This window comes from Podarcis raffonei, chromosome 1 (assembly GCF_027172205.1).
Source record: "Podarcis raffonei isolate rPodRaf1 chromosome 1, rPodRaf1.pri, whole genome shotgun sequence".
Lineage (NCBI taxonomy): Eukaryota > Metazoa > Chordata > Lepidosauria > Squamata > Lacertidae > Podarcis > Podarcis raffonei.
The window spans coordinates 31,457,521-31,476,219 of NC_070602.1; the positions used below are offsets into that span (position 1 = coordinate 31,457,521).

Here is an 18,699-nt window from a genome sequence, read left to right on the forward strand (position 1 = left end):
CTTTAGAGAGAGTAAGGGCTCGTTCACACTTCTGCTTCCCTTGCCTCTTTCCCCCAGGAAAGCCCACTGTTTACTGCTGAATCGGAACAAACGTCAATCAGTTTTTCTGCAGATTGATCTTTGTTCTGATTCAGTGGTAAATGGTAGAGTCTCCCAGGGAAAGTGGAGGGACAAACAAAACAACTGCTCGGACCTGTGCCTAGGAAGCATGGGACAAGTGGAAAACCTTTTGGACCCAGGCTTTCTAGTCATGGGGCAAGCAGAAGTGTGGACAAACCCTTACTCAGTACAATAGGGAACAACTACTGATTTTGCTGTAAATATGAGACTAATGTGAGTTGAAATGGGACATAGGCATGCCTTTTTTTTGGTATACGTGTACAGTAAACCTCTGGAACAGTGGTTGCATTGTGCCTTTGTAAGAATACACTTTAGGACACATGGCACTTTGGTTCATTGTCAAGTGAGATATGCAAAATAGGGAAGATCTTACATGGCTATAGGGATGCTTGATAATCAAGCTAGGCCATGCAACCAGTTCATAGGCATATATTTTCAACATTAAACCCCCTTTAATTAGGTGGGATATACCTCATTTCCTGCATCTATATTCCACCTTTTCCTCCAAAGAGCTCTACATTGTCCACTCCGCCCTCATTTAATCCGCACAACAACCTTGTGAGGTAGGTCACAGCAGAGAGGCAGTGACTGGCCCATGTGAGTTTAATGGATTTGATCCCAGTACGTTTCCGAGCACAGTTCAAAGTGTTGGTGCTGACCTTTAAAGCCCTAAACGGCCTCGGTCCAGTATACCTGAAGGAGCGTCTCCACCCCCATCATTCTGCCCGGACGCTGAGGTCCAGCGCCGAGGGCCTTCTGGCGGTTCCCTCATTGCGAGAAGCAAAGCTACAGGGAACCAGGCAGAGGGCCTTCTCGGTAGTGGCGCCCGCCCTGTGGAACGCCCTTCCAGCAGATGTCAAAGAGATAAACAACTACCTGACATTCAGAAGACATCTTAAGGCAGCCCTGTTCAGGGAAGTTTTTAACGTGTGATATTTTACTGTATTTTTGGTTTTTATGGAAGCCGCCCAGAGTGGCTGGGGAGGCCCAGCCAGATGGGCGGGGTATAAATAATAAATTATTATTATAAATTATTATTATCCCGGATCTACTAGATCCTAATCCCCCACTCTTAACTACAACAGCTCACGGGCTCTCACCCCGAAGCAACAGTGTGTGTAGGTCGTGGCCATATGTTCACTTGAGCTTACATCCGAGTATACATGCCGTACCCTAAGGAATGGGAGACTTGTGGCCCCCCCAGACGTGGCTGGACTCCCGCCAGCCCCAGTCAGCATGGCCAAGGCTCTGAAATTTTGGGAGTTTAAGCCCAGCATCACCCGCAGCGCCGCAGGCTCCTCCTACGCGCGCCTCAAACTCGATCCTCAACCCCGACAGGAGTGGGCGTGGCCATGCGAACGCGCGCCTCGACGTCACAGCGATAGCCAAAAGAGCTTAAAGGCAACGTGGGCGCTTCCGCCCGGCTTCCCCCGCCTTCACTCGGAAGCACGTGATCTTCCCCTCCCCTCCGCTCCCCTTCCCGTGGAACCAGCCTCTTCAGTTCCGCGTACGTTCCCGACGCTGTCTGGGCGGGACATATGGCCACGCCTCCGCCAATAGCAGCGCAGCTAGGCGGATCAAGATGGCGGCGCTGGCGGCGCTCGCTAGCTTCAGGGCGCTGCGGCTTTGCGGGCGGAGCAGCAGGTAGTGGTGGGCCTTTTCCCTTTCCGTGCTTTGCGACGGTGGGTTAAGCGAAGAGGAACGGTGGTCCCGGCGGCGAACGCGGGCGAGGTGTCAGCCCTTGTTGGTTTTCAATGCACGACACAGCCGGCGTTTCCCTTTCGCAGTCACATTCACACGCGCGCGCCCCTCTCGTATTCCTAGGCGCCCTTATTCTCCTAGCCCAAACAAGGGGTCGGGAGATTTCTTTCCCAACCCCCCCGGCCCGTAGGTCCCGACAGCTTGGCTGTTAAGTCCAGGGATCCCAGAGAATCGCCATGGCGACACATCGAACAGACACAACCGTCTATCTTACTAGGGTGTTGCAAACATTTCAACCGCACCTGCACCTTCTCGGAGGCAAAGGCTTTTACAGCGTAATATTCTCTTACTGTGGGAACAAACAAGTAAATGGGCAAAACGTTGCGACTGGTTGTGGTGGGTCATTTCACCGTTCTGGTACTGCAGGTGGAGAAAACGAAGGCAAGAGTTTAACTCCAAGACGACCAACAATAAGTCTCTGATAGCACCGCTGGTTAGAGTGCGGTGCTGATAACGCCAAGGCTGCAAGGTTCTCTCTCCATATGAGGCAGCTGCATATTCCTTCATTGTAGGGGGTTGGACTAGATGACCCTTACCTTAGGGCCCCTCCGACTCTATGATTCTAGCATCATGTAGTTGGAGGGTGCAATGTTAATTCAGTGACTGAGCATTTCACTGCTTTTCAGAGGTAGGTTTTGATTCTTATATCTCAAGGCATTTAGACGTTTAACTGGCAAAAGGAGATACAGTGTTGTTGGGGACAAGTCTCCTATGCAGTATGTGCAGGGTTACATCAGTGATACTGATGACTCTGTGACTTAGAAGGTGGCTCTCTATGCCCTGGCAGCTAGGAAGATTAGGAAGAAAGAACTGGATGGGCTAGTGGTCAACTGCAAAGGGGACTCTGAGATCTAATTTGCACATTTTTAAAATTACGTGTAGTATTTTTTTTAAAAAAAAATTATTACATGTAGTAAGAAATTTTGGTGGATTTGATCATGGTTTTACCACATATGTAGCAACTGCTGGGGTTTTTTTTGTTTTTCTTCTTTGGATGCTGCCATGGCCTTTGGCTAGTGCAATAAAAATATTAAATTTAAATTGGCTCATAAAAAGACACACTTGTGCCTTAAGTTGTAAACTATCTGTACATTCAGATGCACGCAACTGTGCTGTTAGGTACTTGTCAGCAAATCTGCAAAGAAGACATGCCTAATGATCTATTTTCATTTGTTATTTAATATCTAAAAGTCTTGAAATGTCAGGAATTACTTTCGTTTCACTACTTTCTGTGGGGGTACATAGTGCATTTAGGACTGTAGCCTAAATCTGTTTCCATGTTTGGTTTTTTTAAAAAAATAAAGTTGAAGTCAGTGGTACTCTTGTTAGTATAAATGCTTTTTCTTTAATGCTCTGGGGGCTGAAACAATCGTGCAGAAAGTCTATATATTGAGCTCAGGAGTTCTGAGCTGTAGTAATGTTGTATCACTGAGAGAAAGATTCATGGAACAAAACAGTAAATGGTCCAGGGAAGAACAAAGGGATTGTTAAGAAAAACTGAAAGAAAATGAAATGAAGCGCTCTTTTTGTACTGTACAGTATAATTACCCTGTGCATCTCAACAGTTAGAAGATTGTATTGAGGCCAGCAGCTTAGCAGGGTTCAGGCAAGGTTCAGGCATATGGATAATGACAGCAGTACACTGGGAAAAATAACTACAGATGATGGTTTGGTTTCTAATAGATCTATGGCCATCCAGTACCAGGGAGCAGATGAAAATAAGCAGTGCTAATTTCAGTCAAAGGTTTTACCATTTCTGCTCTATAATGTGTGTGTATGGGCATCTGCTTCTTTGTTTCTAAAACAATTAAAATTGTAAAAACCCATTCCTTCATTATAAGGTTGTTATAGACAACAGCTCCTACCTCCTGATCAAGGAATAGCCAGCTTTGTTGCAGTAAATCTACTATAGCTATAAGGCGGAAAGACAGTTATTATGACTTCAGCATCAAAGTAAACTCATGAATAGCGCGCTAGAAAAAGGTTTCATTGTAAAATGAAGAAAGGAAGGGAAGTGTTCACATGACAGATGATGACTAACCGAGAGCTGGAAACACACGACTTAGAACAATTGGTGTATGTTCAGCCCTTTGTGAACTTAGTCCCAACCTAACAGTAAATGCTTAAACACCATATAATAGGAATCAGTTGTTTAGGATTCAGACAGGGATTCAGGTTTATTCCACAGGGTGCAGTATTTTTTTCTCTCTCCCTCCCTCCCTCCAGTATTCAGGGACTCATCACTTATTCTCTCTTGCCTAGAGTGAAAAGGCCCAGAACAACAATCACTCTGTAAAAGATCCTCACTTTTGTGTGCTGGATTCTGTTTTCTGTCTAAGAGGATACTTCTTACTACGGGTCTCTTCTCCCTTGCTTAATGAGTAGATCAGTAAGAGACACACAGTATCAGACATTCTTTCTCACTCAGACAAGAATTTCTAAGTAAAGAAAGAGAGAGGTGCACTCTCGCTCACTCACTGATCCTTGTTGCCTCAGTCTTCTGAGGAAAAGCATATTGCCCTTATCTACCATATATATGCTATAAATGCTTTCTCTAGTTCCACAATTTTGCTATTGAAACTCATAGTTAGGAAGTATAGAGTCAAAGTTACCTGCCTTTGTGTGTTCAGGTTTGATGGGGGTGTGTGTATATTTCTGACCCTTAGCTTAAAAGTCCCTCAATCTGTCTGTAGTTGTTTTCCTCATTTATTGCTTTTCCACTACCTCCATTCCTTGGATCTTATTTGTTCCTTAACTTTCCCACACAGCCATTCTCTTCCTGACTGGCATCTGATAAGAGCCCCATCCTGCACCACACAGAATGGTGCCTCCATGCCAACGATAAGAGTGCAGTGGGTCGCATCCTCTGCCTCTGGAGAGACCTTGACTGATTCCAGCGAGGGGCAGATTTACCTCAGCGAGAACTGTGTGAAGGTATGGCTTCTTGGAAATCACCAGCTGTATGTACCATCTGTAGTGTCTTGATTCCTCCCGAGCTACAGTATGATGTGGTGTTTGGTGCGAAAATGTCATAAAAGAATGTATATGTGTGGCTGAGTGTGTGGTTGCTTTAATCCAAAAAGTATACATTATATTATTAACCATCTCCATGGCCTGTCCATGTCAGAGAGGCATAATTTGATGTGGCTGCACGTGAGGGTTGGTAATATGCAGTAGTAAATGGCCCAATGGTTGCCATTATTTTGATTTGAATTGATTTTAGAATGAATTGGTTTTAGAATGCTATGTTACTTTTATTGTTGTTAGCCACTCTGAGCCCGGCTTCGCTTGGGGAGGGCGGGATATAAATACAATATTATTATTATTATTATTATTATTATTATTATTATTATTATTATTATTAGCATACAAACTGTGATAGAACTAGTAGTGGGGTATTCAATCCAGGCTTGGCAAAAAGAGAAAAGGCCAGGCATGTTTTGGGTAGTGTCAAAGACTGGATGCAAATCAGCCCTTACCGTTTGCAGCAATGGCAGCACTTTCACCGAAGGCACTCCAAGTGTTCTCTTTGAGTACATGTGAAAAAATGTGCTGCCAGGTTGATTGGTGTTACGTGCCTCTCGTGTGTGTTTTGCTTTAGGTTGCTCTGTATCTGGCACTTACCATCTCTTTGAGGGATCTTGCTAGTTTGATGTTGGATTTCAAGTGGTTGCTAAATATTTTTGTATGAATCTGACCCACCACTTAGCGTTCTTTTTCTGTTTCAACAGAGACTGTTGGAGATTGCAGAAGCATCTGAGTTTCTGAGGCTGCAGGTAGAAGGAGGTGGCTGCTCTGGTTTCCAGTACAAATTTTCTTTGGATACAGTTGTGAATTCTGATGACAGGTAAGGGCATAGGTTCCTGTGTGGTGGAGGAGAAAGAACTTTAGGGGAGGGATGAGAGGGAGAGAGAGAGAGCAAATGATTGAATGAGGAATGAATATCCTATTATATAGCGCAGATAATCCTGTTGTACTGTTTTCCACTGCTATACTTGTGCATATCATTTCCAAGCCCCGTGGCAGCACAATGCATTCAGTGTTAACAATTACCTCTCAATGTGTGCCTTTTGCTTTTCTTTTTCACTTAAAGATTCAGGGTAACTAATACCACCATGCAAAATACATATAATGATCATCTAATCAACAAGGTAAACTAAAATAACAAAGTGTCTTACAGCACCTTTAAGACTAATAAATGTATCATGGCATAAGCATTCATAGACCAGAGTTCATTTCATCCGATACACAAAATGCCACAATAAATGTGTTTGTATCTAAGGTTCTGTTGCTTTTGTTGCAACAGACTAATTCAGCTACTCATCTGGAAAAGAAAAAGGTAAGAGAGGTGCTTAAGCCAAATCAAAAGCTACTTGAAGAAGCAGGATTTTCATCCTCCTCCTGAAAAGCTGGCCAGACAAAGGCAGGCCTTTCTTGAAAGGGAGTTCAAGAGGTGTGGAGATCACAGCCAAGAAAACCCTGCTTATAGATGTCTCTGTTTTGCCAGTGAGAAAGATGGAGTGTTGGCGAAGAGCTCACCTGCCAGCCTTAAAGGATAAGGGGGCTCGTGATGGAGTGGGCATTCTCTAAGGTCTTGCTGATTGTAACACCTATGTTTGGGTGTGACCCGGAAGCAGGGGCAAATAAGATCTTGGATATGTATCTATTGCATTTCAAAATCACTGCAACTATCTCTTATCTCCTCCTCCAGGATTTTTGAACAAGGTGGTGCCCGAGTGGTTGTGGACTTGGACAGTCTGAGCTTTGTGAAAGGGGCCATGGTGGACTTCAACCAGGAGCTAATTCGCAGCGCATTTCAGGTGGTCAACAATCCACAGGCAGAACAAGGCTGCTCTTGTGGATCATCCTTCTCTGTTAAGCTTTGAACAACCATCTCTTTGAACAACCAGACCCTAGTGGATGCTGAGTGGCACATCTCTTTTTCATTAAGTCCAGCTTCCAGCTGGTGTAATCAGTTGTATGGTACCATGCAAATAGTCTGGACTGAGTCTCGGATAAGAACTGATATCTCCAGGATTAGGTGTGAAGTGGCCGGGCACCTGTGTTTTCCTTAATCCCAAATGTATCTTCTCAGTAGGATCCCTGATGACTCACTGTATAGCACTTGATCACCTTGGGAGATATGTGTACATACTTCTGTAATTTAACATATTTTGGTTTTTTTGAAGTGATTTCCCACTGCATGTAATTTTCATGTATGTTAATAGGCATATTTTTTTCTGTATTTTCATTTGTACCCTGATGAAGGCATGGCTGAGTTATTGGGGCCCACAGCTGCTCCCCAACCTCCACACATTCAAAAGCACCTGTTGCATGGTGCCTATATGCATTTGAATGCACTTGAGATCCTGTACAGATGATCTGGAACCCTGGGAAAAGGAGCGTTGCTATGTACAAAGTTTTTAAGGATTGTCTTGCAAGGGAATTTTGTTGTGAGGATGTTGCGAGTACCAAATGGGGAGAAGGTTATGTTGCATATGTTCCATAACTTAAGGTTTCCTTTCTCCTTTTGCCTTCTCTGAATGGCAAACAAGAGGCATTAAAAAAACCCCACTTGTTTCATCTTTTGGCCAAGAAACTCAGTATTGTTGTTGTTTTAAAGGAAGTGTTGCGTAATTACAGTGCTAAATAATTAATGCCTTGACTCTGTTTCTCCTTTAAAATCAGCTGGGAATTGAAAGCTTCATTTTTGGAGTAGAACTGGACTGAGCAGCACTGCATGCCTCTAGATAATTTTTTTGTTCTTTGACCACAAAGGAAATCCTGTATCTAATTAGTGGACTTTTGGAAGGCTCTTTGGAGGTATTTATCTGCGAAGGACGTGCAACTGAGTATTGGTCATAACATTTTATAAAGTGCTTATATTTGTGCATCGTTCTTTGCAGTGACCTTTGTTGTTGCTCAGCTGGGACTGATTCCCCCCACCCCAGGAACTCAGCTGCCTTTTGGATTAAAAAGTTCTTCCTATTGCTGGATTTAATTTCTTACAAGTAACAAAATGTAAACTGTATGTTTCCGCATGAGAGCATAAACCATATAGAAGAATTATCAGTTCATTTGATGTGTTCAGAAAAACTAAGGTAATTAATTATGTGGCTTGCCTGTTCCTAAAAAAACATGTAACTCACATTTGCTTATTTTCTTTTATATCTGTCATCTGTTCAGTTTTAAGGAAGCAGACTTTGACACATCTACCCCAAGAAGGAATCAAATTTTAAAGTGAAGGGCATGCCCTCTTTGAGGAATAGTGGGGCTTTGGGGAGCCGTTTCTGGAGGAGGAAGCCTTGAGAGTAGAGAAACTTGATCTGCTAACCTGGAGGATTTGGGGGAGTGGGGGCAGGGTGTGTTAATTTTCCCACAGTATGGGGAAATTAGAATATAAGTCCCAGATCCATTTACCTGTTATCTCTAGCCCTTTCTACATAAATGTCAATTAAGCCACCTCTTTTTCTTGCTCCTCAGCTACAACTGATAGGGTGCAGATTTGGATTGCCTATCTACTAGAATTTATAGCATTATTTCACTAGGGGGCATCCTTATACTTTGAGATGCAAATGGCTAAAGAAATTGCTTGTAGAAAATGATGGCTTGCTTGGTTGTGCTGTGGTTGCATCTGAGGCTGAGAAGTAGTGCATAAGTGCTGCTTTGTTTCGAAAATCTCATATTCAGGAATATGCTAGGCAGTTGGTTCAGTCTGTGCAAAATTCAACAGCCTTGGCTGCTGCCTGCTGCTTAAAAGGGTCATTTCTTGTAGTCCAAAATGTCCAGCATAGGGAGGTGGTGGTGTCAAAGTAGAGCAATGCAAAGGAGTGGCAAAGAGGGAGGGGCACGGGGTTGTTAGAGCCTTTAACAAAGCAACACAAATGCAGTTGAGAAAGAGTCTGATCACAAATTATTTCAGATTCCCTAGGCTATCTGAGTGCCATGCAGATTTTCTTCTGCTCCAAAGCATTCATGCCCTTAAAAACTTGAGAGCTTCCTGAATCCCCACTTTCTAAGTGAGAAGGAAGGCAGAGAGATGGTGTAATATTTTAATTGTGTTGAGAACATGCAATTTTCACTAAATGTTTTGCTGAGAGCGGTTGTGTTTTCAAAATTGCATACAAATCAGGTGTCTGACACATTTGACCATACATGACATTTTCACTATATTGTGTATGCTGGTGCAAACCAATTCACCTGAACATACTATCATGTGTAGATTGCATGTATGCCTATTTTACCATAGTTATACATTTTGGGCAAGTAAAACAATCCTGTTTGTGACCTTCACCCCTTATAGCAAAAGCATTATGAGGGGTGGGTGACCTTGGAGATGGATTTTCACACTCTAGAATTTCTTTCAAGTTGGCTTTGGTATTCAAGACTTATTCCATTTGACTTAAAATACACAGTTTCCTGTTTGAGTGTAGCGATCTTTTTTAGCTTCAAAGTATCTCCCAACCCTCCAGCACCAACTTGGTCCAAGGAAATCATTGACTGCTACTGCATCTGTGTTCAGCACCGATGGAGGAATGAGAGGAGTAAGTTCTGTTCTGTGATCCAAATTGAGGTGCTCTCAATGTGGAACCCTCCCAGTGGTGTTGGGACTCCGACTCCCATGAACCCCGGCTGATGGTTAAGGATGAAGGGAATTGTAGTCCAGTATCTGAATGGCATCGTGTTGGCCTCCCCTGATCTAAATGGTTTGCTTGGTCCTTACAGTGCCAGCATTCTTAACTTTCTCAATGTGTAAATGATGAATCTTGGAGAAATAAATACAAAACTTCATTTATTGGCCTCGTGTTCCACTTGTCATTTTCTTCAGATGTAGAAAATGCTCAGTCACAGTCAGAAGAAAGGGAAATCTTATTATATGTGGGGGCCTTTGACATTTGATACATCAACTTTTGCTTGGTGTTCTTTCAGCTGAAAGAATATGCCTGGATAGTGCAAGAGCTCACCAGAATTCTGCTAGGGGAAATGTTTGAGATTATTTTTTGGTATGCCACCCTTCACGTTAAAAATAATAATAATTCAGACAGCTAACAACATTAAAGTAATGTTGCAGATTGTCTCAGATATATATGGAGTTTTGTTTTGTAGGGCGGTGTTGTATCAAAGCTAAATATAGGTCACAACCTATATACTTTTAAAGTAAAAGTTCCAAGCACAGTACTTTACAAACTGCAATATTCAAATATGTTTGGTACAAAATTCATTTTCTATATAATATGTGGACGAGACTTATCTATCATGAACACATTATGTGTGTTCAGGCCTTCTAAACTTTTACTCCTGAATGTAAATGGAGCTTCCTTAAGTTTATACACCTGATTGTATCTGTACACACACACACACACACACACACACACACACACGTTTGAATGCCAAAGTCGGGCAAGACCTTCTAGTGCCAAGAAGTGGTCTGCAAATACAGGTTGTCTCTGAGTGTGTTCTGCAGCAGGTCTTCTGCTTGTGGTCTCTGCTTCTTGGGGGGCATAGTTCCCTCATTCCCTGCCCAACACCTCCTTCAAACTGCTCTGAAGTCTCCCATGCTGAACCCAAACCAGAAGTGATAATCAGCAGTCTTGACAGGAGTATCTGGGCACAACCACCGTATCAAACCCTCCTCCTTTGACTCAGTCCCATCCCACACAGATACTTGCAACGATTGGCTGTACAACTGAAGTAGAAAACGAAACTTAGGGTAGCTCTTTATCATGAAGAACATGAGTAAGAAAAGAGTGTTATCATTAGCATGCATGCATTCCTTATTTGAAGGGCTTTAAAATTAGGCCTTTTTATACAGTCCTCCCCTTGCTTTTGGGTAGTTTATTTTTAATGACAAGAGTTCCTGCTTTCAGCCTTTGTAGCCTATCAGCTTTTTGACTCATGTCCCCGTTTGGCTAATCAGGTCTCATTTACCTTTGACATCTTTTAGAGGAATAGAATGGGCCATTACAGTTGCCTTGGAAACAGTGAGATTAAATGCACATTGCCATGGCAACCTGCCATGATCTTCAGCTTCTATCTGTGGGACTCGTTTCTTCAACATGGGGTGGGGGGTGGTAGCGATAAGGGATCTTCCATTGCAGAGACACAGTGTTTTGGCCATGGTACAAACACAGATAGAGATGGGAATTGGTAAGTTGCAGTCTTGATAGGACTATCTGAGTGCACTCACCATATAAAACTCACCTTAGTCCCAGTGGTCAACATGGCAAGCTTTTGAGTTATCCTGAACTCTTATTCAGGCAAGGTGAAAGCAAGAGGTGTTGGGGGGGGGGAGAAGGCCGGGGGGGCAGGCGAGTCTGGATGTTGCAGGTATGAGGTCAACTTTTAAACTCTACAAAGATGGAGATTGCTGACTGAATAAGTCTCTGCTAGGTGCTACATTGATAATCAGGTTATGTGTCTAGGATCCTAGGATAAAGAAGCAATGGTTGCTCCTCATTTTTAAAAAATGAAGGCCAGTGTTACTAAGGTCTGTTCCACACCTTAAGTGAAAACACAACTTCCTGATCAGGTAGAGAACATGAATAAAGAGAAACATGGCAGTCTTTGTATAGGAAAGCCAGATATTGATTTTAGGTGATGTACTAGGTAAAAGAATCAATTCAAGCCAAATTGTGTAGCTGGAAGGGATGTAACCTCACAATGTTACAGCCATCTTCAGGTGGTAGAAAATTATCTCCCTGTAGATCCAGCCCTGAACAGAATGTTTGAACCAGCGTCATTAGCAATGACTTAGACCTCTTCCACCACCACTGCCTCCTCAGTGGGTGACTTGAATTAAAAGTCTGGGCATCAGCAATCTCTGAGCGTGCTCCAAAGAGCTTGCAGGATGAAAATATTTTGCTGCAGTGATAGGAAAGAGAGGAGATGAATGAACTAAATTCCAGGGCTGTCTATTAAGAATCCATTTCTCAATTTGGTGATGCATAAAGACAATAGAGGCAACCAACCTGATAATTCAACATCAATGTTATGGTAAGACAGAGTTTTCCAAACTTTTTGTGTTGGTGACACGCTTTTTAGACACGCATCATTTTGCGACACAGTAATTCAGTTTTACCAGCAAACGAGGTTAAACTTTCCAGCCCTGGGAGGAGCACAACACATCTACACACCTACACACTGCACAACACACCTACACACTGCAGCCGACACACTAACGTGTCGCGACACAGTTTGGAAAGTTCTGTGGTAAGATTTTGTTTTTTAAAAATCACACACATAAAGTGCACATAGATGCTCATAAATAATTGCTAACCAACAGGTGTTTTGACATACTTAGCGTTACATCCCATAGAAAGAGTGGGTTGTATTGCAAATAGATAAATGGATAGCTGCCTAAAAATTGTGAGAACCTATTGCGTTTAAAATGGTTTCTGTTCTCAAATCACAAGGTCAAACAAAACAAAAGCCTCAAGCTTTTTTTAATGTTATGTTTCTTAAGCAGCTCCATATTTTTAGCTCACGCTGAATATGGGAATTGACTTTGATTATTCTTAGCTGATTGCCTCACAGCATTGGATGCTATAAACATGTAACAAACATCCAGTCCCTTCCGCAGTATTTGAATAAAATAACATAATTTTAAAATATGTCTTGTGCAGTGGATTTTGAAACATACCTTGAAAAGATGCAAGGGGGTGGACCATCCAGAAATATACAGAAAGCTGTTAAAATTCAACATTTAAAACCACAGTGAGTTTATGATGCTCTGTAATAAATACCTAATTTCTGAAAGAGGCACCTTTTAAGCTGTGCCCAAACAGCTCCTGAATTGTGCCCATTTGGAGCAGCCATACAATCTGGCAAAGAGACATGCCTATGAATTCTCCTGGAGAGCTCAAGCAATTTGAGTATTTCCATGGATAAATATACGGACCTTTGTCGGCAAGGTGATGTCTCTGCTTGCCGACAAAGGTCCATATAGTTAAAGCTATGGTTTTCCCAGTAGTGATGATGTATGGAAATGAGAGCTGGACCATAAAGAAGGCTGATTGCCGAAGAATGGATGCTTTTGAATTATGGTGCTGGAGGAGACTCTTGAGAATCCCATGGATAGCAAGAAGATCAAACCTATCCATTCTGAAGGAAATCAGCCCTGAGTGCTCACTGGAAGGACAGATTGTCCAATACTATGGCCACTGTCAGGGAACTGCCATCGGAGCTAGAGGAGGAGGCAAGGCTCCCAAGCGATGCTGGAGAGGGGCTCAGCAGGGGGAGAGGCAGCCCATCTGCTGGGGAAGGCAATCAGCGTAACACCAGGGATAAAGGGGGGCAGATGGGGGAATCGGCGGAGGGGCTCCAGGACTCCTCGCCGGAGACCAGCAGGGAGAGCACTGATCCTCCGCTGCCCACACCCACCCTGCGCAGAAGACTTTCGCGCAGGAAGAGTAGGAGGAGACTTGGTGTCAAAGAACTTCTGTGTTGGAAGAAGTTCAAGAAACACCCACTGACGGATTCTACTAGTGACTGAGCAGCCACGAAGCTAATGGCTGTCCAGACAAGAAAGGTTTAACCAGGCAACCAAGCCCAGAGTGGCAGTAACTTACGCACGAGCAACCCCTATAACCATTACAGCAATCTGTCAGTCCCTGAAGTTGCTTGTGTGCAGCGACAGGCAGGGCAGCATCATGAGTCAAACCGCAGAAGCCGGCGCCACGGAGCGGACTGCTGGGGTGCAGGGTCTCATGGAGAGGAACCGAGATTTGGAACAGCATGTGGCTCTCCTGACAGCGCGGCTGGACGAACGGCGGACTCAGGATGCCCAGGTCAGACCCACCCCCCATCGCAAGGAAGGTACCAGGACTGGTACACAAGTTTGGGGGGAACCCCCAAGACTACAACGCGTTCCGAACGGAAATAGAGTACGCTTTGGCACTACAGCATGATGACTTTGCTGATGATGGAGAGAGGGTGGCTTATATAGTTGGGCATCTACAGGATGGGGCCCATGAATGGATCAGGCCCCTAATGGCAACGCAAAATGCCACCTTGAAGGACGTTAGGAAATTTTTCCAGGCGATGGATGCCATGTATTCCAGTCAAGTGCAGCAAAATGTGACGCGACGGGAACTGATGGGGTGCAAGCAGGGAAGCCAATCAGTAAGAGACTACTGGTTGCGCTTTGCTATGTTAATCCACCAGCTTGGGTGGGATTTGGACTCCGAACCCATTCAGATATTATTTGAGGAAGGGTTATCCCCAACGGTGAAAGACGAACTTTCCCGCGCGCCCCGCCCTCAGTCAAAGGATGAGCTGACCAAGGCTGTGCTTGCGATTGGGGTAAGACAGGAAGCGCGGGCTCTGGAGAAGCGCGAAGGGAGAGGGGAACGTTGCCATGACTACCGCATTCCTGAAATACTGAGGCAGCCTCCCCACCCGGCTGAGCCAATGGAAATAGATGGCGCGCGTGCGAGAGAGGTTTCAAACTCCAGTGAAAGTCGCAAGAGGGAGGGAAAGGATTGGAAAACCACCAAGAAGTGTTTCCTCTGCCAACGGCCCGGACATTTTGCCAGGGTCTGCCCTCAAAGAAAGGCCTGGCAAGGGATGGTGGGAGCTGCTGGCTGTGTGGAGGAGGAGGAAAAGGGGCAGACGCAGGGAAACGCCAACGCTTGGCTGCCGATCAGCGGGCACAGCAGCCAGGCCAGCAACCAATAGAAGTGCCCCAACCAGACCCCCCCCCGGGCAGCTATAGCCATAGAAGTGGTGCTAGAACTCCCGAATGGGTACCGAGTCAAGGTTAAGGGGCTGCTGGATTCAGGCAGTTCCTGCAATTTCTTCAGCAAGGACTTCGCTCTAGAGCACCAACTCCACCTGTTGCCCCTGGATTTTCCCTTGCAAGTGACCACCATCGATGGCAGGGAACTTCTAGGAGGGGAAGTGACGCACCAGACCCCACCAATGAGAATGAGGGTTTCCAGGCACACAGAGACCATTGCCTTTTACGTAGCCACACTGGCAGGACCCCCAACAATACTGGGAATGAGCTGGCTGGCATTACATGATCCAGTAGTGTCATGGCATCAGCGGTCGGTCACCTTTGGGTCAGCTTACTGCTTGGAACACTGTCTGGGGAGGGAGAACCCAAGGATGACAGTAGCCAGGGTGGCTGGGATGGCTGTAGAGCCAAAAGGGGAGGTGCCACCACAATATGCTGACCTGAAGGAGGTCTTTAGCGAGAAGGAGGCGGATAGACTACCCCCCCATAGGCCCTTTGACTGCCAAATCAACTTACTCCCAGGGGCTCAGCTGCCAGTGGGTAAGCTGTATGCCATGTCTGACCGGGAGATGCAGGAGTTGCAGCTGTTTATTGACAAGAACCTGAAGAGAGGTTTCATAAGAGAATCAAAGGCGGTGGGGGGCAGTCCGGTGTTCTTTGTGGACAAAAAAGACACAATCAGCCCAGATTGGTCGTAGATTTCAGGGCGTTGAACCTTGTGTCAGAACCCGGAACCTTCCCAATGCCCAGGATTGACGACATTTTAACACGGGTGAGGCAGGGGAAGATTTTTACCAAGCTGGACCTCAGGGGAGCGTACAATTTGATTAGGATGAGGGAGGGGGATGAATGGAAGACCACTATATTCACCCCCCTGGGAGCCTTTGAGTACTTAGTTATGCCATTTGGATTACAGTCGGGCTCCGCCTGTTTTCAAGCATTCATGCACCACGTGTTGGGGTCCTTGCTGTACAAGAACTGCGTAGCCTTTCTGGACGACGTCTTAATCTATTCTGACAATGAGGAGCAACATGTCAGAGACGTTAGGGAAGTGCTAAAGAGACTGCAGAAGCACCAGTTGTGGGTCAAGCTGGAGAAATGCCAATTTCACGCCAGAGAGCTCGAGTTTCTGGGGTACAAGTTGTCAGACAAGCTATGGACCCAAGCAAGGTGCAGGCAGTGCTGGAATAGAAGGCCCCCAAAACCCGGAAGGACGTGCAGAGGTTCCTAGGGTTCAGCAACTTCTACAGGAAGTTCATCAAGAACTTCGCCCACTTGACAGCACCCATCACCGATTGTCTCAGTAGTAAAAAGAAGGTCGCCTGGACAGAGAGTGCCCAGCAATCCTTTGAAAGACTGAAGAAGGCGTTCGCTTCGGAAGAGCAGCTCCTGCACGTGGATCTGGAGAAGCCCATGAGGCTGGAGACCGACGCGTCAGACCGAGCCATCGGAGCGGTACTTTTGCAGCCAGGGGCCCAGCAGGGATGGAGGCCGTGTGCCTTTTTCTCGAGGAAGCTAAGCAAGTTGGAGCAAAACTGCACGGTGTATGACCGCGAACTGCTGGCAATCTATGCAGCGTTTCGCCGATGGAGACATCTGTTAATAGGGGCGCAGCACAAGATCCAGGTTTGTACGGATCACAAGAACTTGGAATACTGGAGGACTGCGCGAGTACTCTACCAGAGACAGATTCGATGGGCACAGGAGTTCCCCAAGTTTTCTTTCGAAATCCGGTACGTACTGGGAGAGGAAAACGTAAGAGCAGATGCTCTCTCCCGGAAGCCGGAGTACATGGAAGGAGAGGGACCGCCGGAGGTCCGACACGTGATCCCTGAGAACCGATGGGTGTGTGTGGGAGCGTTGGTTGGGAAACGAGAACTGGCCGGGCTCACTAGAAACGACGAGTTCGCTCAAACTAAAATCAGAGAACTCTGGGACGAAAGGGAAAACCATGGAGGGTTTGAGGAAAAAGAAGGGCTACTGTACTATAAGGGGGCGCTGTATGTACCGGGGGAGACCTTGAGGGGAAGGGTACTCAAACAACTCCACGACAACCCAACGACGGGGCACTTTGGACAGCACAAAACCATGTTGCTGGTCACCAGGCAGTTCTGGTGGCCAAGGGTGAGGGAAGATGTATGGGAATATGTAAGGGGGTGCGACCGCTGCCAGAGGGCAAAGGGGGAGAGTGCTGCACCCGCAGGGTTACTGGAACCCTTACCCACGCCGGGAAGACCCTGGGAGGTGGTGTCCATCGATTTTATGACAGATTTGCCCAAGTCAAGGGGTAAGACAGCGGTCATGGTAGTAGTCGATCTACTGACAAAAATGTGCCATTTCATAGCGTGCTCGCATGCGGTGACAGCCAGGAAACAGCCAGGTTGTTTATAGAGCACATCTTCAGGCTGCATGGGGCTCCCTCGAGGGTCATCTCAGATCGCGGGAAACAATTTACTTCCCGGTTCTGGAGGAAGCTCATGAGCTTGCTGCAAGTCGAGGTGGGCTTCTCGGCGGCGAGACACCCGGAAACCAACGGGCAAGCAGAAAGAGCGAACAGTATACTCCAGCAGTACCTACGCTGCTACGTCAGTGAGAGACAGAATGATTGGGTAGAGAAACTAGTGCTGGCAGAATTTGCGTACAATAACGCTGAACATGTGTCCACGGGAATGAGCCCGTTCATGGCCAATTATGGGTGTCACCCCAGGGCATTCCCGGGGAGGGGGGAGGAAGCATGGAGTGTACCTGCGGCAGAGCAGTTTGTGGAAGAAATGGAGGCCTTGCACCAGCAACTCAGGATGAACTTGGAGTGGGCCAAGGAGGTTTACAAGAGGCAGGCAGACAAGCACCGTCGGGAGGGGGAGGCCATACGGGTGGGAGACCGAGTGTGGTTGTCCACCCAAGGGTTACCCTTTAAGGGAGGGTGGAAGAAGTTGCAGCCGAGGCGGCTGGGACCTTTTGAAGTAACACAGCAGGTGAACCCCGTGGCATTCAAGCTCAAGTTGCCTGACAGCATGAAGATACACCCAGTGTTCCATAGGTCCCTACTCACACCGTACAGGGAGGGGCGGGAATTTCCGGGGCGGGAGGGGGGAGTCACCACCCACCCGCAGGTAGAGGAGAGGGAACACCACAACCAAGCCACGGAAATACTCGATTCAAGGTGGCGAGGGCGCCAGGTGGAGTATTTGGTAGCTTGGGAGGGAGAACCCAGGTCAGAAAACACGTGGGTTCCGGCGGAAGCAATCAACGACGGGTATCTTGTGGAGGAGTTCCACAGCCTGTTCCCAGATAAACCAAAACCACCAGTGAGATTCTGGGAGGAGGAATTTGGAACCACAGACGACGAAGAGGACTTTGTGGGTTTTCCTCCCTCCGAAGCGGAGAGAGGGGAGGCGTCAGAGGGGGAAGAATCAGACTGGGAGGCCCACCACGCGGGAAGAAATCGGAGCGGGTGGGAAGCGGGCTTTGAATCCTCAGAGGATGGAGACAGCTCCTTCCGGGGGTTCCCCGCATCGCCTGCCGAGGAAGGGGACGAAGTTGGATCAGAAGGTCGGGCCGGGGGTGGAGGGGGTTCTGGGGGGGGAGGTGGATGTCAGGGAACTGCCATCGGAGCTAGAGGAGGAGGCAAGGCTCCCGAGCGATGCTGGAGAGGGGCCCAGCAGGGGGAGAGGCAGCCCATCTGCTGGGGAAGGCAATCAGCGTAACACCAGGGGTGAAGGGGGGCTGATGGGGGAATCGGCGGAGGGGCTCCAGGACTCCTCGCCGGAGACCAGCGGGGAGAGCACTGATCCTCCGCTGCCCACGCCCACCCTGCGCAGAAGACTTTCGCGCAGGGAGAGTAGGAGGAGACTTGGTGTCAAAGAACTTCTGTGTTGGAAGAAGTTCAAGAAACGCCCACTGACGGATTCTACTAGTGACTGAGCAGCCACAAAGCTAATGGCTGTCCAGACAAGAAAGGTTTAACCAGGCAACCAAGCCCAGAGTGGCAGTAACTTACGCACGAGCAACCCCTATAACCATTACAGCCACCTAATGAGAAGAGGAGACTCCCTGGAAAAGACCCTGATGTTGGGAAAGAC

The 18,699-nt window shown here is 46.6% G+C and overlaps 1 protein-coding gene across 1 annotated transcript; it reads left to right on the forward strand.

The window, feature by feature from the left end:
• Positions 1 to 1,660: 1,660 nt before the first annotated feature.
• Positions 1,661 to 7,538, forward strand: ISCA2 (iron-sulfur cluster assembly 2). The gene is made up of 4 exons (XM_053379558.1): positions 1,661 to 1,764; positions 4,650 to 4,815; positions 5,613 to 5,728; positions 6,593 to 7,538. Exons 1-4 carry the CDS (start codon positions 1,703 to 1,705, stop codon positions 6,765 to 6,767), a joined length of 519 nt encoding a protein of 172 aa, XP_053235533.1. The 5' UTR covers positions 1,661 to 1,702; the 3' UTR covers positions 6,768 to 7,538.
• The last annotated feature ends 11,161 nt before the right edge of the window (positions 7,539 to 18,699 follow it).